This window comes from Pagrus pagrus (genome assembly GCF_965226575.1).
Source record: "Pagrus pagrus genome assembly, chromosome: 15".
NCBI lineage: Eukaryota > Metazoa > Chordata > Actinopteri > Spariformes > Sparidae > Pagrus > Pagrus pagrus.
In genome coordinates, this window is record NC_140199.1 from 19,936,452 (window position 1) to 19,961,938 (window position 25,487).

Here is a 25,487-nt window from a genome sequence, read left to right on the forward strand (position 1 = left end):
ACTTCTGTATCCTCCACTCAAAAGTGTGTTCCAGTTATTATTCATTCACTGGGATGTTTGAGCTTCGCTGTGCAGATTCATGTACAGTGGGACTGTGTGTAGAGTTTGACACTATAAGGCTGGAAGGTTTCTGTTCTGTGCTCACCTGCAATATGAGATTAAGATTTACAACCATGATTTTGTGACATCACAATTCATCATAGATATACAAAATACTTATTCATGATTTCTGTCAGATAATAGATATCATTTTAAGAATGTTTTACTTATTCATTGACCTTTTCTTAGGAGAAAATAGGAGACTATTTTCATGTCGGCAAACATTTCATTATAGTGTTTAAAGGTGTAATATGTAGGAACTGGCACCTAACAGAGGTCACACCAAACAAACATGGGGCACATTATCACCAGATTTACCTCTAACTGCTGCCAACTGTAGCTGCCGTTAGCTATTTAAGTCAGTAAGTTGTGCAGCTAGCGGTCCAGACTGGGAGCTGGAGAGGTTTTATGAGGCTGGACAGGAAGGGGCTAGTTGATCAGCATGCTAACTTCAGTGTATATCTCTGCAGTGCAATACTAGATATCTTTGCCATAATGTCAACTGTTATTTCTTCAAATCTGCAGATATTTTCAGCTAATTTTTGAATGTTTTAACCAAAATTCTTACAAATTGCACCTTTAAGCTTATAGTACTTTTCAATTACACTGTCCGTACCTCCATCCTTCTCCTGTATAGAACCACAGATAAATCTCTACTAAAGTTTATACTCTCATCTCTTTATATATAAAAATGCATTTGCTGTGAGGGAAAGGAGTAAAGGTCAAACAAAGGTCCTTGCTGAAGTATGTGACCCATCACCAACGAGATCTTCAAAACCCAGACTTGTTGTGATGTCTGCATTCCACGTGTGTCTATTTCAACAGGATGTTATCATACTTTATCCTCCGTTAGACAGACGAGACAGTGTAACACAGGCTAATGAGATAAGCTATTGGATTTGACAGGCAACACACGGTATGATAGTAAGGATAAAGGCGTGACAAAAGGTGTTCTGTAAATAAGATTTAATCTGTTAGTCTGAAAATGTATAGTAAGTCATATAGTGCCCTATAGTACAGTTTCAATTATCATAGTACAATTTACATTTTGTGTTTTCGTGTTCATGTCAGTGACAAAATATAAAGCATAGAAAAGCTGTGTTAAACATACAAGGTCCAGAGGCCAGTATATATATATCTTAATGTGGAGCGAGTGCACAGTTAAAGGGTCGTTTACAGTTTAACACAGGAAGTGATTCAGACAACAGCACGACACAAAAACCTATAAATCAACTGACCTGTCAGCATCAAGACGTGATAGTGACATTATTTATTGCACAAGCCAATCGGTATAAACACATTCTAAAACAAAGAGGAAACAATTTAACTTAATCTAAAATATATAAATTAACAAACTTAATTTTCAGAGTAAAACTGGATTCATGGAAGATTTGTGTTTCTGGCATATTCTCTAAATCCCTCATACCTTTAGATATATTCACACATTCTGCACCACACACACACACACAAACACGCACGCACACACACACACACACACACACACACACGCGCGCACACACACACAAAAATGACAGGAAATGCAGGGAGCAGGGCTCGATCAGATCCATGGCAGTCTTCCCCTTCAGCAGCAATAGCAGCAGATTTTCATCCAATAGTACACGGATTGTTCAAACACTCATCGTAACCAAGTCTGTAGAGAGACACGCAAGAAATTAATTTAATTAACTGTGCAATGATCAGTGAAGAACTGAAGTCGTATGTGTTTAACTGCAAGAGGACTGAGATGACTCCAGTGATGGATGCTTACAATCGTTTTTGTGTCTTCTTTGTCCAAAACCTTCTGCGCTTGGTCGGGAGGAAACTTGAGCATGGAGGTAATCACTTTGGCCATCGTCTGTGGAAGAGGAGCAAATAAATCAATTAATAAAGCTTGCAGCATTTAAAAGAAGAACTTCATCTTTAACATAAACAAGTTTTTTAATGAATGCTTCATTAAGAAGCATTTCATATTTTATTTTCAAGTTTTAAAATATACATTTTTTCCAACACCAGATACAAAAAAGCCCAAATAAATAAATAAATAACTCCAGGCCTATCTGCCAGTGCGCATGCATTTCCCCATAAACAAGAGGGATAATCAGAAACAGGGCTCCCGTGTAGGAAATATAACCGCTCAACCAACGCGGAACAAGGCCAGCATGTCTTTGAATGGCAACTCTGCGTCATGCGAGATGCATGTTCCTCGCAGGCAGCCTGGGGGACATCCTCCACACAGGGGAGGTCTGCCATGTTGCCATAAAGACTAACTGTTTGCTGAGGAGCTGGGAAAAACCCGCTGACTTTAGGACCGTGTCAACAACACTGTTAATTAGGGAGATCGCTGTTAATTTTAACCCAGGAAGACTGGACACAACATGACTTTTATGTGGCGTCCTAAAATGCTCTCACATTTTGTGTGGCGGGTGGAGGTCACTGGATACCCCACGGAAAAAATGGGATGGCCTGACTCTCCGATCTTTGCCCGTTCTGATTTCAATGCAGTGTTTTTTAAATGCTGTGGTTTAGTTTATTGACCACATCCTCATATAACTAGAAATTACAACATGTCAGTCTTTGTCAGGGAAAGAACGATTAAGCCATGGGGCTCTATTGCTGTGGTGGCGCAACAACCACCAGTGCAAGCAGCACTCTGATTGTTTGGTATCTTCTGCTGTACATATAAAATGTAAACAGCACCACATCACTCAGGCTGCAGACTTGCGGTGCTGTGTGTTCACATCATGCTGCTCTACACCCTGACAATAATTTCCTGAAGGCACATTTCTTCATGTCTTAAGCTGCCGTTGTCATGCTTCTGTGTGATTGGCTCAAAGATCTGAGACCAGCGATGTGACTGGCTGAATGTGTATTTGTTCCAACTTCACCCAGACCTTTAGCACTGCGCTGTACATACATGAACCAAAACAGCAGGTGCACTCGGAGTCGCCCACACAGTTTGTGTACTGAAGACCTACTGCTGCGTGTTTGTCGTTGCGTGAGTAAAATAGAGCCCATTGCTTCCACTGGTGTTCCTGGTGTTTTCACAGTAAACTGACAGGCATTTATATCTGACACTGAGATGTATTAGAAAATTGGAACTAAAAAAACTGAGTTATATAAACAACCATGCATTTCTTTGTGCACAACAATGTAAGAAAAATAAAAGCGTACTTTTGTTTCCCGTCCCATCATGTATTCAAACAGCACCTTCCTCAGGTACTCCATCTCTGTGGCTTCTGAGAGTGAATCTGAGCTGTTGAATCCAGGATCTGTGAAATCAAGCAGAATTAGAGCCAATTACTAATCTGAGACCTGCTCAGCCACACTATAGTGCAAGACTCTGATAATAAGCTGTCGTATTCAAATAATCTTTAATGAAGCATGTTTTAAATAGTTGAGCTTCTCTCTCTTTCATGCCTCTCTGTTCATAATGTTTTTATGGGACTATGTGTTAACTTTGCTGCCATTTTGACCAGGTCTCTGAATATTTCTGGTCATATACAATAAACAAATATAAAATAAAACACGTCTACGATCTTTATCAGGATGCACATCTACAAACATTGCAAATGTGGTTTTAAAATGTACAGTTTACTTTTCTTGTCTAGTTTTTAATTAAATCTAGCAAACAACAATACCTGTCACAGTCAACTTTATGTTTGCATTAGCAACCATATACAGAGCCACTCTGCAGGTTTGGGTTCAAATTAAGCACCAGCTATAAGTGCAGGAAAAAATGGCGAGGCTCAGCAGGAGTCCAAGAATGAACACTTTAATTCTCCGCCCAAAGCTTTAACACCATCATTCCTCTAAGAACTATGAATGGAAAACAGTGCTGCCGCATGGATAGGCCTGGTAACACTTAACACTACCGCTTCTACCTATAAAATATCTGCGTCAGGTCTTTAATATGGAACAACACCAACTTGCTCCCTGACTATTTGGAATAATCATTCAGATTACAGCACGAGACAGAGACTTGTGATTAGGCATCAAGAGAAGGTGATAGAGGAGTGCAAACAGTTCTTTGATCTCGTGTTAAGTACTGGGTTTCCAATAAATCCCACAGCCTTTGTCCTGCTGACCCCATGTAGCCCCAGCTGAGCCTACCATCAAACCACTCAGGGAGCCACACACATGAAACTACATATGAAGGTGATTTAAGTAGGTTCAAAAGATTCATACTGAGTGGAAGACACTTTCACCAATATGTACAGTTGTCCAAATACGGGACAGAGCAGGTATCAGGCTGGATATAGTGTGTGTATTGAGAGTAAAGGTTTTAAGAAGTAAAAGTCTGTCTGCTGCAGGGTCCTGTGCGGGAAACAGGACCACAATCTGTAAAACCCATTAAATCCAAGGATGGCTTCTTCACCGCCCCCCTTCTGACAGCAGATTCTCTTTATTACACCAGCAGGGAAGCTCTGCAGACTCTCACACACACATCATGTTCAGTTTACGATATCCTTGAGGGTATCGCATTGACTTACAGTCAGTACCTAGAGGCTTACCCTAACCTTAACCACACCGCTTATATGTCTAACCCGAACCTTTACTCTAACCTTAACCAAACCATAATTATAACCGCAGCTCTAACCATAACCAGTAAGCCTAAAATCACGCTTAGTTGGCAAAAATCTTCAGTTACATTTCTTACAGTTAAACCAGACCACACACCCACACACCGTCGCACATTATTCAGGATCTCTGTCTCTTGTCTTCCGTCAAATCCCATGAAGAGATGTGGGGGCGGCAGATTACTGGTAGTGTGTCAAAACTCCTACAGAGATCTTTAGACTATGACTCTACAATTCATATTCTGAAGGCCCCGTTTAGTGCTCATTTTCAGGTTCTTAGTATTATTTTGGATGTCTACTAGAAAATGTTTACATGTTTTTAATGCTCAAAAAGCACATTACTTTTCTTGTACTGTCCATTGCTGCAGCACCTCTATTTAACCTGTCCAAGTACATTTATTCAAGTACTGTACTTGAATAAAGTAAATGAATTTACCTGAATATTTCCATTTTCTTGTCTGAAAGCTCTGTTTTAGTGCATGTCTCTTTAAGACCCCCCCTCTTCCCATAGTCTGCTTTGATTGGTCAGTTCTCACAGGCCTGAGCCAGCACTGCTTGCCTTGTTTCTGCATCAGCTCTGTCAATGTTTTTGCATCCACGACCGTTTTGAGGGCAGCCTTTGTATAGTTGTGACATCCCAACCTTACAGAAGTCCCGACTGCTTATTTGAAGGCACAGAGACTGAATACGGGTGTCTGTCTCCAAAGATTAAGCATTTTGATACTTTCACAGTATTTATGTAGCACCAAGACCCGCTTTATAATCATAAGACACATTAAAATCTCACTTTCTACAATAAGGGACCTTTAAAACATTATATAATTATATGTTAAAAATCCCTATTACAATATACAAGTTAGTTAACCTATTTTATGCTTTGAGTGTATTTAGCTTATGTTAAAAGTTTCTGATGACATTGCATGTGTTCAAGCATTTTGTACCGTTGTTGAGTAGGAAACTGGCTCGCCAAGCAGAACTAAGTGATTCATGGTGTTAACATTACCTTTAAATGTGCTCCCAAGATGAGTTACAACAGTGCTCCGGTGGAAACATTTAATCTTGTCCTCAAGCGAGTGAATCTACCGTGGAGAAACACACAAGTATTCACAGATTAATCATAAAACAAGCCATTTGACCCCTGCGGGTTAATTCTATGCATTAGTCTAATTGTTGTATGGGACACGAGCACAGCATTTTGTTGATCATCCCTGGGGGATGTTTGTGAGAATGACGATGTGTGTGAGAAAAACTGTGGGAGGCGTTGCTCTGAGTGTTTATAGGGTTAAACCAAATGTAAACAGATGTGCTGTGTAATTAAGTTGATGCAGCAGGAGAGCAGTAGCTTCTCTTGCTGGAGGCCCCAGAATCCTGGGAATACACTGCATGGGATTTGCTGTTCACTTGTCCCCAGCGAAGAGGGTGCGCGCACACAAACACAGGGCCCGACACTCACTTTCTCAATAAAGCCCTGCTCCTTCAGTCGAGCCTCGCTCAGCAAAGTTGTCTTCTCCGCTAGCTGAGCCTGTGGTCGGAAAGGACAGAACATTAATTTCGATGAGGACAAAACAAATAGTACAAACAGTATGTTGCTATCAATGATGCATGTTTTACTTGATTAAACAATTAAAATACAGTGGTAACTGGCTTAAATGATATGAATCCTAGAAACGGCGAAAGAAGTCAAACTGGAACCAGCAAACATACCTGCAGTTCTTCTGGAGTCATCTCTGCCTAAATAAATAAATAATAAGGGAAGAAACTTTATGTTAGAATAGAAAAAGACGAAGATACATGTGTATTTACAGTAAAATAATAATATATACATTTAGCAATATTTGGCTCACCACAGCTGAAGCATTGAAGAGCTCACTTTGATCCTTGTGGTTTTTGTCGTGTATCTGATTTAACTCATTCGACATCCCTAATCATCTACAGGTTTATAATAGCTACCCCACAAGTCCCCTGTATGTGGTTTTTTTTTTTCTCTCTTTTACTTTCTTCCTGTTTTTGTCATTGTTTATTTTAGCCGCCTTGTCTCGTTTTAATTTAATTTATGTAAGTACATGCAATTTGTTTTACCTTGCACCTTATGTACTGTATGCGGGAGGGGTGGGAGGGGGGTTGATTGATGTAACAGTATGTTCAGTGGCTGTGCATCATTGTTTGTGTTAAAAAAAAAAATTAAATAAAAAATGTGATAAAAAAAAAAAATATATACATTTAGTCTATGACGGCATGATAATAAAATGAACAGGCAGTTTACATTTAAAGAGGAAGTCTGCCGGTATACGCTATCTTTCTTATTGTCAACAAATCCCATTAAAAGACCTGAACCAACAAAAAATGCATCCTGCATACACAAGCATTGTTCGTGTATCCAAAGCCTGATTTATCGTATTGCTGCCATAGAGCTCCACTGTTGTCCATAAACTACTAGAAACATAGAAATGAGCCACATTGTTACAGTGTGACATGTTCCTGTGCTACAATGAACATGGGCACTGTTGCTAGAGCACCAAATGTGCATAATCCCCTGTTGAAAAGAGTTCCTAACAAACATTTAGTCTTGTTTGAATAATGTTTTCCAAAGCAATAGCATAAATATTAGCCTGGATAGCGATAGCTGTCACGCAGTCGTGAGGTCTTCATGGGTATTGAGGAGCTGTAGAGTTTATTTATGGGCAAACTGTAGCCTTCACTGTACATTTACTGCCATTAGACAACTTCATTGCTAAATTTAACCTCTGCTCTGATCGCAAACACCTGTCTGCTGTGAGCACTGTCGCTTTTTCCTTGGCTTTAAAGAGGCCATGCTACCCTTTCAACACCAGATAAACTTGAGCCATTGACTCGCAGTTTGGTAAATACTGCCAGTGCAGCGCCTGCGCAAGTTTGAAGGATGCTGCATCACTTGGGGATTCTTCTAAAGTGATACGTCATTGGTCCATTTTTAAAAAAATCTAAAAATGCCAAAGTACACTGGTGTGGGGCTTAAGTGAAGCTATATGTCTTTGTGGCCCGTTCTGAAAGCCACAACAGGTGGAAGAAGAAAATACTAAGTGATGAACTACCACACTGTTGGTTTGGTGTATTTATTTTGTCTGCGTACACAGACTAAATCAGACTTTTACTTCTAAAAAAGCGCTGGTCTATTGTCTCTATAGAGAGACACACTGACCCACTGTCGAAATGAAAAATGGTTTGTGAGGCCCGTTGGAAGGTTTGGCCTCCCTGAGCTTAAACCCATACAATCCACCCATAAAATTATTACCTCACCAGGGAAAAATGCAGCAGAGAGAGCAGTGTAATTCTTTGTGTTTGTGTGCATCTGGACACCGTGTAAAGGTAGAAGAATCAGGTCTCACAGCACCTCAACACCACAGTAAAGCATCTCCCTGGAGTACTCTTGTCCTATCTGGCTTCTTTCCAGTATGCATGCGAGTATTCCTGTAGTATAAATCTTAAGGCTGAGAATCACCTCATATGATGATAATTGAGAACAGGGATTGAGGCTGGCTGCTGCCTCACAATCTCTTTTTTTCCGAGGAGAACATTCCTGAGTGATTCAAACGAGCTTCACAGGATCCGGCGTGCTTTGGAGAGCAGCCACACGACTGGGGCAGAAGACTGATCAGAGCAAAGTATGTAAGCAAATTGTCCCTGAGCTCTAAGACGGAATCCTTCAATTACGAAGCAAGACAAAGGAAACGATAACGGATAACTGTTAAGTCTGTTAACCTGGATGTGAACTCTCAAATAATTAGGTATGGAAACAAAATGCATCTGGATTCGGCTGTCGTTCAAAACTAGTAATGCTTCCATCAGACTTCAGCCTTTTCCCAGAGGAGCATGAGAGGGAGCTGACAAGACTTGATTTCCTACAGCTATGTGAGTGACTTACGATTTCAACAGAATCACTGCATAAATTCAATAGAAACCCCCAGTCTCGTATATAATGGACTTTAATAGCAGCAGGTATGAATTTCTACATCTGTGCAAACATTAAAATGTCCCCAATACATCAACCAGTTGTGACACCAATCGCAGATGTTTGATGACCCATAGTCACCCCATGAATATGGGTCAGAAATGTTTGTACCTCATCTGTGCCCTGGCTCCTTCCTTGCAACTCCTCCAGTTCTTTCTGGACCTGCCACACTCTGTCACCCATCTCCTCCTCTCGACTCTGGAAAAAAATAAAACGAAACAACAATGGCTGAGTCATTTCCTCTGCTTCATCTGAGCATCACAACTCAAGTATGTCGATCAAATCTCTCCGCCTTATTTTAGACATCCCGTCCTTAATTATGCTTATATTATAATTAAAGAATCATTTGGTCATTTTCCAAGTTCATACCATTCGGCAGGCATTGATTGATGATTAAGTGCAGTTCTTTAAGTGATTACAGATTGGCTGCCAGAGGAAATGTGAAAACATTGTGCAGCAGCAGTAGAATTAACGATTTGATTAAGAAAAATATATCCACATATTAAGTCAGCCATAACACTTAAACAATGTTGTGATTAAGAGTGGGTGAAAACAAGTTGGCAAGCTCAGAGTAGGGAACAGACTTGCTGAAAAAGCTAAAGTTACCAGATAAGAGCTGAAATAGTTAAAAGTGACACATTGATGATTAAAATAGTTTGCTAAAAGTAATGGATAAATGATTGCAAAGTCTAAACAAGGTGGACAAACAGCTGAAGTAGTTAGCTAGCTCAAAGTAGTTAATGAACAGAACTGCTGAAATAGCTAACAGTAATGGGTAAAGGTTGAAATAGTCTGTTTAAAGTGATAGACAAATGATAGTTCACTAAAATTAGTGGATTAAAAAGTCTAAACAAAGTGGACAAACAGCTGAATTAGATTACTAGTTTAAAGTGATGGATAGACTTGTTAAAATAGCAGATTAAATATGAAAAATATTATTTAAAAAATTGTGGAAATTGTCAGCTAGCTTAAAGTAATATGGCTGAAATAGCTTAAAGTACCTGATAACAGTTCTAAAAGTTATCTTAAAGTAAGAGAACAATAATTAAGAAAAGGCTAAACGAAATCATGAACAGCTGAACAGTTAGCTAAACATTTTTTTTAAACATTTTTGATGTCAATGAAGGGGTACTTGAGTTCATCTGACGGGGATGTGGGGGTATATCTGCCAACAAAGGTGTGAACCACTGCTCGGAAAGGTAGCTGCCAACAGTAATAGCTTCCAAATGGTGGGTGGGGTTGATTGCCCTTCCATGATAAACAGTGGGTCTTATTTTAGGTAAGTATTTTGAAGCTCCATCTTTTGACAGTACCTGTATAACCTGTTCATACTTCTGAACAGTTCTGTGCAAATCATCCTCCTTCTCGGCAACCAGCTTTTTCAGCTGACTGACTTCCTCACGATGGATACTGATGAGCTCTGCTTCTACACTCTGGGCTTTTGCTGTGTCAAGGAAAATAGCCAGAGTTAGTACATGAAAAAAAAAAAAAAAAAGGAATTCATATTCCAAACCACTCACTCACATCCCATCTGGAATGAAACACGACATGGAGGAAGCAAGGAAACATGGCAGTTCAGACGCACTGTTTCCGAATGCAATGATCCCTCAATTTGTTCCAGTCAGTGACGAAATAAAAAAAATACATAATGTTTCCGTGTAGTTATTCCACCCTGCTGGTGTATATGAATGTCTGATCAGATTTACTTTGATTTTCCATTTTAAGGCAGTTATTTTGGTGCCTCAAACGTAAGTAGTAAGTAGTGATTTCACCACAACAAGACAACTAATTCAATCCCATGTCTTACAACACAGCTGTAAATCTCAGCAGTTTAATTTAATGAATGGAGAATTATTTTCCTCTGCCTCACCAATGGCCTCCTTCACCGATGTATCGAGCTCCGCCTCCTTCAAGGCCAGATGTGTGTTGAACTCCCTCATCAGCTGCTTGATGGCAGAATTGTGCTTCATTTCCACATCTTCCACCTCCAATCTATTAGAACAGACAGAAAAGGAAATGTTAGTTTCCATTTTCAGGTCTTTACTATCAAGAATCATTAACAAGATGAAATCATGAACTTACTTTAACTTTTTCTCCTGCTCCTCTAACAACTCTTTCTTCATGTATTCAAGGTCCTGCTCGTGCTCCTTCCTCAGTAATCGGATGTCTTTCTGTAGCCTGGTGAAGTCCTTGTGGATTTTCTCCTTCTCGTTCTTCACCTGAGTCAGATTACTCTTGACAGACTCGAGAGAATCGCCGCCTTCCGTCGGAGAGTGGTTTTCCATCGCGCTCATGGTTTGCTGTACGCTGCTACGCTCCACCATCATCTCAGCCCCAGGTTGTGATGAATTCTGGATCTGTTTAATGGTTTCCTGATGTTGATCGAGCTGAGCGTCCTTCTCACATATTTCTTCTTTCAGCCGATTTATTTCTGCGACAAGGTTTCCATTCTGCTCTTCTGCTCCTTTGAGCCTGGCCTCGATTTCATGTAGTGCCGATTCATTTTCTTTGAGCTCCCCTTGTTGTGCTACATCTCTCAGCTTCTCTTCGTACATGATTTTCAATTCCTCTAAAGACTTTTCTTTCTCGAGCTTTTCATTACTCAGAATCTGTTCAAGATTTTTCTCCTGCTCTTCCTTAAGCTTGACAAGAGCATCCTCGAGTGTTTTTGTTTTCTCTTCTAACGTTTCTGCGTGTTGTTTGCCGGCCGTTTCGTTGCTCTTGATCTCCTCCAGGCTCGTTTGAAGAGCCTTGATCGTCTGCTCCTTTTCCTCAAGCTGCGAGGTTAGCTGTTTCTTAATCTGACCGATTTTCTGCTCAGCTTTCTTCTTCAGCTCGGATACTTTGCGGGCACTGTCTGCAGACAACTTCTCCTCAGTTGCCTTCAGGTTCTCCTCTTTGCTCTTTAGAATCTCACCTTTCGTTTTTTCGAATTCCTCCCTCTGACATTCAAGCTTGTGTTTACACTCTTCCTCCAGGGAGCGCAGTTTTTCTACCATCTCCTGCTCCAAATTACCGTTCTGAGTGCACTGCATCTGGGTCTGCTGCAGCTGCTCTACTAATTCTTTCTTTTCGCTCTCCCTGACGCTGTGCTGCTGTTTGAGGTCAGCTGTGAGTTGTTCACACTCTTTCGTCTTTAAGGCTAACTGCTCCTGGAGCTCGCCAAGTCGACTGATGCAACTCTCAAGCTCCGAAGTAAGTCCGCTGACCTTCTGCTCTTTCTCGCTCAACACCTGGTCCATCTCCGACTTGCTGATGGACTGATTGTCAATACTCGCTGTCAGCCTTTGCAGGGCTTCATTCTTTTCAGAGATTTCACGCTCCAGATCGTCAAGCCTGCTCTGCAGACATGTGATAGTGTTGTCATTCTGGGTGAACTTGGTCTCATACTCAGACAGACTGTTCCTGAGTGCATCCGCCTGCTCCAACGCAGACTTTCTCTCGTGCTCTAATCTCTCTGTGGTCTCAGCAGCCTGTCGCCTCTCCTCTTTATACTGCTGGTTCAGCTGATTTATGGCTTCCTCCTTCTCTTTTATGCTACTTGCTAGCTGATTTTTCAAGTCACTGATGATGCTTTCCAAGTCGCTGATACGCGACTCGTTGGCTTTAATACTTTCTGATATGATTCTGTTTGCCTCACTCAGCTCCTCAATTTTCTGAACTTTCTCACTGGTAGATTGAGAATGATTCTCCTTCTCACGTGTTAAGGCTTCGACATGCTCTGTTTGAGCATTTACCTGAGCAGTCATCTGGTCTAATGAAATGCATAGATTCTTATTCGCCTCCGTCTGCTGGCGGAGATCCTCCTCTAAAGTGCAAATTCTTTCTTCTTTAGTATGGATAACAGCTTGGAGCTGAGAGGAACTTTCCTCAAATTGAGTCTGCAAGTCCTCACTCTCTTTACCTCTGGAACCTTCCAGAGCTTTGAGCTGCATCTCTGTTCCCTCCAGCTTATCTGACAAGGTCTTTAACTTCTCTGTGTTCTCCTCCTTTGTCGTGTTAAGCTGGTCTTGCAGGGAGTTCCTCTCGTTCAGAGCCTGGTTGAGGTTCCTCTCCACTGACTCCATTTGCTCTTTCAGCAGCGCCTCGGCCTGAGACAAACTTTCAAGCTTAACCGCTGCTTCGTTCAGCTCTTCTTGCAGCTTCTGCACGGTGGTTTCTCGAATCACCAGCTCCTCCTTTAGATCCTTTAATTCACGCGACACTTGCTCGTTCTCCTCTTTGCCTCGGCTAAGTTGCTGAGAAATTTCCTCCAGTTCCTGAGCCTTCTCCTGTAATATGTGCGAGTGTTTCTCTGTTAATTCCTCCTCTTGCTGTCCTATCTTCTCCTGCCACCGACGCTCCAGCTCCTCAATCTCATGCTTGTGGGTGTCATGTAGCTTCTCCACCTCTTGCTTATGGTTGGCCTGCAGCTCTGACACTGTGCTGCTCAGGCCTTGGGAACTCTTTTGAGCCATCTCTACGATCTTCTCTTGAACTTGTTGCTCCTTCTGCTGAAGCTCTTTCTCCTTCTTCGCAAGTTCCTTCTTCATGTTTTCTTCATTCTGCTGAATCTTTTTCTTATAGCTCTCATGCATGTCTTTGGCCTTCTGTTTAAGCTTTTCCATTTTTGTTTCCTGTGTTTTCAGCTTAGCTTCTATCTCATCCCTCTCTCTTATAGTGTTTTTCATCTTCTTCTCATGATCTACTTTTTCATCATCCAGCTGTTTCGTGAGGCGCGTCTGTTCTTCCTGCTTAGTGTTCAGCTCTGCAGTAAATGACTTCTCCTTCTCTGACAGCTCCTTTTTGCTTTCTTGTAATTGGTGCTCTAGCTCCTGAAGCGACTTCTCTTTCTGTTGGCAATCATCCTTCGCTACTTCCAACTGATGCTCCAAATCTGACAAATCCTTCTTACACTGATCAAGATCCTTTGAGATCTTACTCAACTGTGCATTAGATTCCTTTAGGCTCTCATTATCCAGCTTGGATTGTGATAAACACTGCTGCAGCTCCTCCACTTCCTTTACCTTGACATTTAGCTCTTGTGATTCCTCTTGTAGTGTTTTTTGCTTAAGCATGTGTTCTTTAATTTCCTTTTCCTTTTCCCTCAGAACAATCTTCAATGCGTTAAGTTCCTCCTTCAGAGTTTTCTCTATTCCTCCAAGAGACTGCTCGTGCTCCTGTTTGATATTTGCCAGCTCTACATTGTGCTTTGCCTGCCGCTCTTGAAGCCTCTTCTCATGTTCCTGTTGAGCTAACCTATGAACCTCTTCAGCTGCGACCAACTTCTCCTCCAGGAGCTGTTTACCCTTCAAAGCCTCAGAAAGTTCAGCGGAAACTGCCTCTAGCTCTGCCTGCTTTGCTTCCAGTTTCTCTAAAGTTTTCTGGTTCATGTCTTCAACATGTGCTTGGAACTGCAGTTCTTTATCTTTCAGGAGGGTCTCCACTTCAGCTCGGTGTTTTTCCTTGAGCTCTTCGAGAGCAGCATTATGCTGCTGGGTTAGGGTGCCCTTGTGCTTTTCCAGCTGCTCCTGGTGCTTTTCCTCTAATGCAGAGATTTGCTCTTTGTGTTTATCCTTCAGCTCGTCCAACTGCTTGGAAAGTTCATGGGACAGACATGATCCGTCTTGTGAGATCTTGTCGAGAGAGCTCTCCAGCTCCAATATTCTCTGTAACCACATACACGTAGGTTATTAGATTATCTTACAAAGAAATGATTTAACAGAATTATGAGACAAAATACATGGTCAGTTATTAAGATTATTTTGAACAGTGGGACTGAAAGAGTATAGCTATCACCAAATATTCAAAGCTTCAAGAGCAAGGAGGGATGGGTGTGTGTGTTTTTTTACTAACAACAGAAGATGAATTAAATTAATTTAAAGCTTTTACTTTGCAACAAATTCAGCAATTCAATCAAATGTACGATGCTTTGCAGTAAAATACTCAAATATGATGGTTATATAGGCATGTTTAATAAATGCACCTTGCCCTCACTGTCTGTGTGTGTTCCTGGAGAGCTTAGTGGTTGTGAAATATCATTCAATAAATTAACATGGAAATGAACAAAGATTTGACCCTCAAAGAATTCAGTTAGCCCTAATTAACACTTCCAGTAACATCCACGTAACTACATTTTAAAAATGTACAATTAAAAAAACAAAACAAACAAACAAACTTACAGTTCTTGCAGCCTCCAGCTCCAACTGTATCTCTTTAACCTTGTTATCACCTTCTGTCCTTATAGCCGTCTTCTGTAACTCTATATCCTCCAGAGCCAGAGACGCCTGCTGATCTCGCTCCTTACCTAACTGGGCAAACTCCTCTTTGCACTGCTCCTGAATACAAAAGAAGCACAAGGAATGCAAAAATTCAAAAATTCAAAAAGTGGTTGTTCTTCATCCAATTTACTCGATTATGTTGTGAAATCTAATAAATGAAAATCTTTGGCACGTACGACAGCTTTGTTGATTCTGGCACTCATCTCTTCTTCTTTAGCAGCCAGAGCTTCCTTGTGGAGTTTTTCCATATTGACCACCGTTTCCTCCGATGACTTCTAGTAATATACATATATATAATAATGAAAAAATAGGATATAATAATATGATCGGTAGATCAAATGTAAATATTACCAAACATAAATAAAAATACAGTGTTGGAATAGTTTAACTGGGCGATATTGTTGATAACAGTGTGCCGATTCCTGTTATTCTTCCAAATGAAAACCCTTCAATTGTTGAGTTAATGCTACTCATTAGCATCTCATGTAGTAATATTAGTAATGTTAATGTTATAACAAATTCTTCTAAATGAAAATAAAATCATGAGCATCCGGCAGAAGTCACTTCCTGACCTTCATGATGGTGACGACCTCCTGTTTGACTCGTGTGAGCTTCTCCTGCAGACTCTTCCTCTCCTCCTCATTGACCCTTTCGACTTCTTTCACTCTCTCCTCCAGCTGAACCTGCAGCTGTTTTCGGGCCTCCTCCGCCTTCTGAGCTACACCCAGCGCACGTTCAAGTTCTTCAAATGCTATGATAAAAACAAAACAAAACAAAAATTTGAAATACATTGTTAACATACTAAAAGAGGTTATTCCTGTTCACATTCAGAAGTGGACTCCACTCACCTGATTTCTCAGCCTTTTCTTTCTGTTCCTGCAGTTCTTCTTTCTGGACAGTAACCTGCTGGAGCCTGGAGCGAAGCTGTGCAACCTCCTCTTCTTTCATTTCCAGTGTCTCATGCATCTGCCGCTTTGTCTCGGCAATGACCATTCCCTGAAAGACAACAACCCAGAAAAGAAAATCACCCTTTTGATATCTGTAATGTTGGATTTGATAAGTATTATCCTTAAAATTTACACCAAAACTCAAGGTCTGTGTGTGTAACTGTTTTTGATTTAAAGCATTCCTCACACAGATCTCATGAGCTGCTGTCCATCCTGCAGAGCTGGGGTCAAAGTTTAAGAGGAACAATATGGGGTGTCAAGGTGTCGGACTTCTTTACTCAGTGGCAGAGTAAATAAACACATCCAGTTTTCGACTACAACTGAATCTGCAGGACTGTCAATCAAGATGTGACTCAAGCCTAAAAAACTCCTCACTCACCTTGTCCTGCTCCAGCTGCTCAATGAGGTTCTTTGCATCTCGAAGCTGAGTGATCAACTTAGTCTTTTCTGTTGTGTGAAGCTCCTATAATATAAAACATTTGACAGAATTACAAACGAGAATGTCACATATGGTCAACACCCAACTTTACACAGGGACATTTCTGATGTTGGGACTCATATCCTGTATATGCTTCAAACTCAGATGTTTGCTGCACCACCCAGGATGCCTCACCCACAAGCCAAATAACCAGACAGTGTACACAAACCCAGCTAAACCAACAAGTCAACCCAAATTACAGCCCAGCTTAGCAGCAGCGGCATGTAGTGGCCATGTCTCTGTGCCACCAATGTGTAACCAGTGGTTTCTGAACAGGAAATGCTTGGATGACTGTATTTGTCATGTTGTTTGGTCTATCTGTGCAACAAGGCAAGGTGTCTGTGCAGTCTATGGATTAAAAAAAAAAAATCAAGAAAATGTATTATCTCATTTTGAATATACAAAAAAGGCAAATAAAGTGTACAGTACTCTGTGAAACCAGGCTGTAAATAGAACATTCAAAAATCCCTTAGCTGAAACGCAGACAGATGGTCTGTTTTATGGGATATTTGTCTGAGGCAGGGGATGATCACGGCCCGCCCAGCAGTTCCAGGATGCCTTCATGCTGCTTAAGAGGGCTAAACGCCTGTTAACCTCTGCTTTTCCTGACACAGGAAAGGCCCAAACAGAGTGAAATGAACATGAGACCATCGTACAGTCACAGGCAAGCTGTCCATTCTCAGTGTCTCTGAAACAACAAACATCTGTTATCAGACGCTGCAAAACATCAGAGCGGCTACGGACAAGCTAAACAAGCCGATCATACCACTGGAGCTAAATGTTTTGAAATCGATGAAAACAATGATCCAGTCATGTCACACTGACATGAACCCTTGTCCTGGAGCCCGGCCAGAGAATTTGGATGTTCGGACTCTGAGAACCATAGCAAATCACTGTGTCACTGAGATAATTGACCCACATTATCAGCGGACCATAACGACTCTGGCAGACATTTTGCAGCACAACATTAATGACCCTAAACAAACTGCTCAGTCATTTGCTGCATCTCTGGCCAGCCTCATTTTAATCAAACCTCGTAATTGCAGTTTACCGCCACATCAATTTCTAGTGAGCGGCTGTCTCAGGAAATGGCCTTGAAACGATGGTTACTTTGCACCTCATTGACAAAGTGATAAAGTGTATGCTGAGATATCATCTAAAATTTATGAGAAATGTCCTAATATATCGCTGCCATTAAACACAGGTTAGCCACCTTAATCTTCTCCAGCTCCTGAAGCCTCTCCTGCAGCTGCTCCTGCAGAGTCTCATTCTCTGTGCCCAGCTGGGCGCTCCGCTCCTTGTGTGTGCGCATCACTTCTTTGCACTTCTGCAGGAGGTTTTCCTGCCTCTTCACTCTCTTCTGCAGGGCCTCCATGAGTTTGGTCGGATCACTGTTGCCCTCTCCTGCCCAGAAAATAGAATGCACTGATTAGAAAAATAACATTAGAATGAAATAGAAAATGATTCTCATACAGGTTTGATTGAAGCAACTTCATGTTTTAGTGTTGCTCCCAAAGAAATCACAAATATACACAAAAACTTTCCCCACCCTCGGTGCCTTCAGGCTCTTCTCCTTGCTCCTTCGAAGGACTTTGTGTGGAAGAGTCTGGAGCATCTTCAGATTGAGGGACGTCATCCTCAGTAGGCACAGGACCGTCAGTGAAACCCTTAGCTCGTTTCTTCAACAAAGCAACCTGTTAGCAAGAGCAAAAAACACTTAGCAAAATAATCCTCTGACTACTTAGGTTTAACACCCAAATCTGGCATTATACTCTGCATCCTTATTTTTTAATGAACTCACTAAATTAAGCAGGCAGATTTTATGTAAAATGTAGCCACATTTATTTGATGATCACTGCAGTAAAATCAGCATATGTTAAACTTTATTACCACATGTTTTGCATTGTTAATCAGTCACATTTAATCAAAGTATTTTATATTATAGTACTAGTGGCAAACAAACATGGCATCTTTGTGTTGTTTTCAAAAGACTACATATTTCTGCCTCACATGAAGCCAACACTCACCTGTGTTTGCAATACAGTGATCATCTGATCCTTCTCCTCCAGCGCAGCATCAAACTCATCCTGTAGGTGTTTCTTGGCTTGCTGGTCCATTTGAAGCTCCTGCAGATCATTCAATATATTCACTCATGCGTAAACTTTAATATACAGTAAAAGGAAGACAGATATTGACCATTGCCCATACATAACATATAGCCATACCTCCCGCAGCTCCCCTATCCTGCGGAGAGCTTTATCTTGACTCTGACTGAGGATAACCTGAAGGGACGGAGAACAGAAATGACTCCTGTGAGCTTCTCCTGCAGACTCATTTGATCAGCTCAGGATGATCAAAATGTTCCTCTGGCCAAAAACATTGTATCAAAAATTAAGTATTAGTCAAAATGGCAGTTAAGACAATTTACCTGTGTTTTTTCTTTATCTCGCTGCACTGTTCTGTACGCAGTGACCAGCTGGAGGGTGAAGGAGTGGAGGTGAATAAAAGGGAGAGAAACAGAGTAAGAGAAAGACAGAATCATTAATAAGGACACAAAAGTAATTATAGTTATACACGCCTGTAAGACTGTGTGCTATACACTCTTAGTGTGACTCTTACCTCCGAGTACTTCCCCCTGTACTTCCCCAGGCTCCTCTCCACTCTGAGCAGTCGGTGCATCAGCTGCTCTTTGGAGAGGGACTCTGTAGTTCCTGGTGGCTCCTCAGCCTCGCTCTCAATATCTGAGGGGGGATCATATGTAGGGGCGCCAGGGGAATCATTTTCTCCCAAAGGCGTCAGAGAATCTCGTGATGAGCTTCGGACCAGGTTTTCTTTAGAGGGAGAGCGGAACAGGTTCTCTGCACGACTGGCGCCGCCACGAATCAACGACTCCATCGAGGGAACTTTAAGCTGCAGTTTTTGGACAAGTGACGGTGTCTCCTCTCTCTGTTGGGAGGAAAAAGCTCATTTTAAACATATCGAAGAATAAGCAACAGTGTTATAACTTTAACTCGAAAATCAAAGAGGAGGAAGGGTGAACATACAAGAGGAGAGGCACTTCCGTCCCCATTGATGCTACCTCTGGGAGATCTTGCTGGTCCTTTAGAGGCACTCTGCAGTTAAAAAGACATCATGAGAGGAAGGAAAACTGTGCCAGTGGACTTGTCCTGGGCAAGTTAGTCATCCACACCCAGCATGGCTCTCCCTGATTACTCTGGAGGGAGCAATATTAGTATTGCTGGGAGCAATGCAGGGGCAATGGGTACCCTCATGCAACTTGGAAAAAACAGAGGGGTTAAATACATAAAAGAAGGCATCTCTACTGTACATCAAACAAAAAGGGTTAAAACTGGACTCTACAGAACAGCCATGAGGTCAGAACAAACAAACAGTTAAAAGTCAAGTAGGAGAGCTGGTATTTGAATTAAAGATGCCCGGCAGTGCCGTGTGCAGCTGTATTACAAGAGCACAAGAGAGTATTGAAGTAAGTGAACATCGAGCGGCTTAGTTGGTTTAGTTGTCTTGTTAGAAGCAGGATCAGTGAGCACATTTTCTCCTCCCTTGTCCGGCTCCAAGCTACTCGTTCCGCGGGATTACTGTGCAAAACATTCAACATATCTGTCTTGTTTCTTATGGAAATATTTTGACTGTAGTCACTTCCAGGATCTGTTTAAGTGGGCGTTGCAGGTTAGGAAAAGGTCTTTTCCACACAACTGAATGTTTAAACTGTTATTTTCATTCTCCTGTTTTTTGACTGAATGAGTTTGTTAATGTGTGTTTGTGTTGTGGGCAACAGAGCTAACTGAATACAAAGGAAGCACTAATTTCACTGTAGGTTTCGCTATCAACAGTAGAAGGGTAAATATTGATTTATATTTAAACAAACCGATACTTACTTCATTCTCACAGGTTTTTGTGAATAAACAGGGATAAAGGACCACATTTAAAAACTCCATACAGCACACATTACTTACTGACTTCTTTCACTACTTCACCATGTAGATGCTGGTCACCTTTGCCTACAGTAAACCAAGACTTGAATGCCTCTGCTGTGTTTCAGCACTACATGTCGAAACACTTGATTTCCCAACAGAATGGGGATGGCTAAATTCAAAGTGTTTCTGAATGTCACTCACAACAGTAATGACAACTACAACAACCTTGATCAAGCACCAAGACAAACATAACTCCAAAAGACAGAAGGACTCCTTGGTATATCTCTGGTCAAAGACAAAGACAGTTTTTACCTCCAAAACAAAATGTAAAAACAACAAAATGATTGAGATAGTTTGATGGATTACTATTGTTGGGTTTGAGCAATTAACATTTTGTGAAGATGTGCTGATATTTTAACAAGATGTAGGTGAAACATGATAAAAAAAAGACAGTTTGATGGGTTTAAGATATTTGTGGTTCATCAAAAGAGATGACAATGACACCAGTTGTTTGTTTCTGTAGCTGCAACACAAGTTAAAATTCTCCAGACTGTAGTAAAAATATTTCACTGATGTCCCATTAATGACAATAGACGTTATATCAACAGAGGAATAAGTTTTCCGCTAACCTGTGTAGTTTAATTCTATATGTATATCTTTACATCTTCATTTCAATTTGATGTAATAAAGAGTTAAAAGGTTCAAACATTAATTTACCCGCTTTACCAGTATGCCCTTACTTGTGTTAGTAAACACTGACAAGGTTAATCACATGTTACCACTGACCCCAGTTAAATTAATGTCAAACTGTGTTTGCTAAAATAAAATATTCATATCACTGGACAATAACAGTACTGAATATAAACGGTTTGGGTAGACAACCTCAATCAGCACTTAAAATTAGGGTTTCAAAAATAAGATGTACATTATGGCCAAAGCCCTTTCATAGTGAGGAGTTAGTTAGTTGTCAAAACACAAATATCTACTTACATCAAACATTTTACGTTACACAAAAATATCTGACATTTTGAACAGACATACAAAACGGAGGCAAAATGAATGTATTGTATGCATTCAGAGTCTGTCTGTATCACAAATGATGCATTCTTTCAAATCTTGCTTTCCTCTAGTCCTCTTACTGCCTCCACATGAGCACACATCATTTAGTCTTCGAGGCATCTACAAAAGGTGCTTTGGGTCTGTTTGTTTACTTGGAAGAGTTACAAGCAATTCAACATTTAAACTGCTGAGAAAGCCTGCCCACAGCTTGGAAGATGGAAACGTCAACTCTCCAAATAAACAGACTTGTGGGGAGAGGGGACAAAGGCCGTCAGGCAACATAACAGGGTGTTGAGGGTCTCTAAAGCAAGCAACTAAGGAGACCTAAAGACAAGGGGCAATATTCAAATCTGAGACAGATAATATTAACTGAAAGGTAGGGCAATAAACCAACATACAGCAGAAAGCACACAAGCTTCTAACCCACCATGTAAACCATAAATCCCATTAGATGCAGGGTTAGCCTACATATGAGATGCCTTCTTGATGCTAATCCAAAGGAAACAGGAGACAGAGAGCAGGGAACAAGCTGTCCCTACTCGGGCCACAGTCCTCTACCGATTCCCCAAAGGCGCGGAGACGGGAGGAAGGAACAGGGCGGGAGGAGGAGGAGGAGGAGGAGAAAGATGAGGAGGAGGAGGAGGAAGAGACAGGAAGTGAGGGCAAACTCACCACACTGGCTACCTGGGCCGTTTTGGGTCGTTTTGAATGGTCCAGAGCAAAGATAGTATACTCAGAGAGAAAAGCGGGCTCTGCTATCATCCCGGCCAGCACCTGACCCCGTCAGTGCAGTAACGGGACGAAAGGTGGGGAAAGGAGAGGAACACAGAGAGCAATGAGAAAAACAACACCATGAGTGTGAAATAGTGCTGGAGGGGGCGTCTGGCCGAGAGAGACTGAGATGGATGGAGAGAAAGAAAGAGAGAGAGAGAGACTACATGGGACAGGAAGAAAAATAAGAAAAAACGGGAAAGTGAAACACTCAATCAACATTAATGTTATGGATAACAGTTTGACATCTCTGCATGTAGTCTTGAAAAAGGGTTTAATCTACCCTGAAAAATCTAATTAACATTTACAGAGATGTCAAAGTGTTAAAGATTTGTGAGGTGAAAAAAGATGCTGTGATGACAAGAAGCTTCTAAACTGAGGGCACATGAGGCCGAGTTACTACAACACACCTGTGCTTCCAAAGGATCGGGGGAGAAAGCAGAGCAGAGAAACTAAAGGTCGGCACTATCGCTTTTCCAGTTTTGGGTCTGCAGTGTTGAAATGTAGAAAATTTGTCATGAATGAGTTATTAGGGCCAGTTTTTGATCTGAAGATCAAACAGCCGAGACTGTAAACTTCCATGTCTGAGCTCCAAAACAGATTATTAACCACATGTTGCATCATCAATCTTACAGTTGTGGTCAGTACCTTATCATGGGACTACCTCCCCCTAATGAATCAAAGAAGTCTTGCATTAACTTGCTCATATCCACAGGGGGGAGGATATTCCCCAAACAAATCACCAGAGAGAAAAACACTGAGAGGAGGTTGCATCAATTATTCATACACATGCTGAAATATGGCTGGCTCTCCAGAGCTAGAATGACCTTCCCAGTGTTTCTTTTGGACGAGCAGTGTCAGAATAATAAAAAAAAAACTGATAATGTGTCATTAAATGAGCTACTCTATATACAGTGTACTGAATGCTATCACATTTAAATAATTAGCCAAATGCTCTTAAAGATGTACATGAAAACACCCGATTATAACCCAAAGTGCGACTTCATTGTCCCTTGTAATAACACATAGTTATATGAAAAGAAAGAATAACAGACCATTCCTGTATTTAATTAAATCACTGTGCTGATTGCTCTACAACATCAGTTATCACAATGTTATTTTGGCTTCTGTGTTCTCATGAAATTAAAGAACGCTGTGGTGATGGACTGTCATCTGTTGGGTAAAGTCATGGAACTGCGACGATTCAGGAAATATGCCTCGGTAATGATAGGACTTTTATTATATTAATACATTTTGATCAGTCTGGGAGAGAGTTAACATTTATACTTAATGTGAGAGTAGATTAGATGTCTTGGAAAAAGAATAGAACAGAATAAAACAGAAATAAAACTGACACAACTACTTGGTCACTGATTTACTTTCACTTGGCACAGCAATCAAAAAGGCACCGGTTTGTTATTGAGGGAGGATAAAGCGTAACAAAACACATGGCAGGTTTTTTAGGACTGAAGGGAACACGTTGAAAATTAGAATATAAGCTGTGGAGAGAACAAGACATCTCTGCAGGCTGCAGTTTAAGCTCACAGATATTAAAACACATATCCATCACAGGCCGACACCATGCTCACCTCTCTGTCACTGGGAGAGGGCGAGCCATCGTGATGAAACGGGAGGGTTTGGCTGCCGCGCCGGTCTCCACTGCCCGTCTGTTAACATGAATCAAACCATATTTGTATCAAAAATACTGAATTCACACGACCATAGCTATAATCTTATTGCCTTTTGTGATAACTTTTGGTTCCCTGACATACACTGTAATATTGCAATTAGCCTTACCTAACTTTTCTTGACAATCACTCAGTGTCTCCCAATCTTCACCTTTGAACCCAATCAGCTAAACATGCTGGTTTTAAAGAAACACAATGGGTGCCTTGAACCCACACACAAACAAACTTTGAGGAATAAATCTAAGTTTGCTCATCACAAGCTCCAAATCACAAAAAGAGTAGCTCAGAGATTAATAAAAGTAGACAAAAAATGTTGTGCACTATGGAAAAACTACTTGAAGCAACTGGGACACAGTTATAAAATAGTAAATAGTAGCCTTTCCCATTGTAAAACATTGACAACCTGCGGTGTCAAATAAGGACTGGCTGAACTAGACCAGCAGGGTTTGTCAGTACGCTACTTGCCTGCCCTTTCGTATTCCTGTACTATGATGGCAGGCCTTTGGCACTGGTAGTATTTGCATGTGTCAAATAAAGCTCCCAGCTGACATCCACTCCCAGCCAATCCACGCCCATACCGTGTAAGAATTACAATATTTCTTGCCAGTGTTTTGGCTACAATGAAGTTCACGGCTGGGTGCATGTTACTGTTTTTTCTCTACCCCCGGGACAACTAGTTTCACCAGTTACAAGTTCACCTGAACGCACCTTACTAGCAGCAGTTAATGACAGCTAAGTTAGGCAGCTAAATGACCTAGCATGGTGCTAAAAAGGGACAAACAATTAACAAAAGTTGACAGCTTAATGAGTTATGCGAACCATATAGTACTAAACAATTCCCGAAGCAATTATAACTCCTGCGATAGGTCAGCTATCTTCATTGACTAGCAGCTCGGCAGTGTAAACAGAGCTTAGCTTAGCTAGTTAGCTCCCAGCAACAACAACCAACCTGGGCCTGCTGTGGTGACTGCGCATTCCTCTGCGGGGACTGCTCCTCGTTTATCCTCTGCTTCAGTTTTTTAAACATCTCGTCACGCCGATGGAGCAAACAGCTGACGAGCAGATGACTACTATCCGGCGGAGATGTATTTAGTTTCTTTTACGCTGACATCCAATGCTCGGTGCTAGACTTCCTTGTTCGCCTCTGATTTCCAGCAGGTGAACGCGCTCTCTGCGCATGTGCGGCCAACGTGGAGGAAAATTGAAACGTCAGAGTTAAAGGGCCAGTCCGGGATGAATTAGCTACAGCGCCACCCTTAGAGGAAGAAAGGTATAATTGTTTTTCCTAATGCAACCTGTGATGTCGTTAAAATTAATGTTGTGTTTCTTCATTCAGTACTGATTTATTTTCAGTGATACAGTGGCTCCGTACCTTTTCGACTTGTAACTTCTCTAAAACTGAGCAACACACTCATGACCCCTCATCTCAAGTTATAGCTGGAGGCTACTATGGATATCAGTTGGCAGCATTTCAGTCAGTGATTTTACTTTCTTGCAGTGCTTCATTTAAGGAACACAAGCCTAAAGAGAAAAATAATTTGATAATTCACAAGAAAATACTAAAATTAGATAAAACTCAGAATTTGATGCAATTTAAGAGTCATACTTTTATTCTGTCTGTGTCTTCTTCATTTAACCATCTACATAAGTGCATGCATCAAATATAATCAACAAAAATAAATGAA

General features: G+C 41.1%; 1 protein-coding gene across 3 annotated transcripts; it reads right to left on the bottom strand.

The window, feature by feature from the left end:
* Positions 1-1,048: 1,048 nt before the first annotated feature.
* Positions 1,049-24,961, bottom strand: golga4 (golgin A4). Of its 3 annotated transcripts, none has more exons than XM_084375325.1 (25): positions 24,752-24,961; positions 23,704-23,781; positions 22,016-22,117; positions 19,394-19,462; positions 18,969-19,295; positions 18,778-18,825; positions 18,575-18,631; positions 18,377-18,475; positions 17,899-18,043; positions 17,563-17,753; positions 16,251-16,334; positions 15,773-15,920; positions 15,497-15,675; positions 15,101-15,196; positions 14,826-14,981; positions 10,747-14,312; positions 10,535-10,656; positions 9,978-10,108; positions 8,776-8,862; positions 6,381-6,407; positions 6,130-6,198; positions 5,680-5,755; positions 3,271-3,368; positions 1,868-1,954; positions 1,049-1,750 (listed from the first exon to the last, which is right to left on the bottom strand). In XM_084375325.1, exons 1-25 carry the CDS (start codon positions 24,827-24,829, stop codon positions 1,736-1,738), a joined length of 6,135 nt encoding a protein of 2,044 aa, XP_084231451.1. In that variant the 5' UTR covers positions 24,830-24,961; the 3' UTR covers positions 1,049-1,735. The 3 variants fall into 3 exon arrangements, with proteins under 3 accessions (XP_084231451.1, XP_084231450.1, XP_084231452.1); XM_084375324.1 differs by having other exon boundaries at positions 15,101-15,199; XM_084375326.1 differs by lacking the exon at positions 22,016-22,117 and having other exon boundaries at positions 15,101-15,199.
* Between the last annotated feature and the right edge of the window lie 526 nt (positions 24,962-25,487).

Coding starts and splice junctions, on each gene's coding strand:
- golga4 (XM_084375324.1), bottom strand. CDS start 24,829: ATGTTTAAAAAACTGAAGCAGAGGATAAACGAGGAGCAGTCCCCGCAG. Junction 17,754..17,898: donor AGAGCCTGAAGGCACCGAGG/GTGGGGAAAGTT, acceptor TTTTCTGGGCAG/GAGAGGGCAACAGTGATCCG. Junction 5,756..6,129: donor AGCAGGGCTTTATTGAGAAA/GTGAGTGTCGGG, acceptor TCTCCACGGTAG/ATTCACTCGCTTGAGGACAA.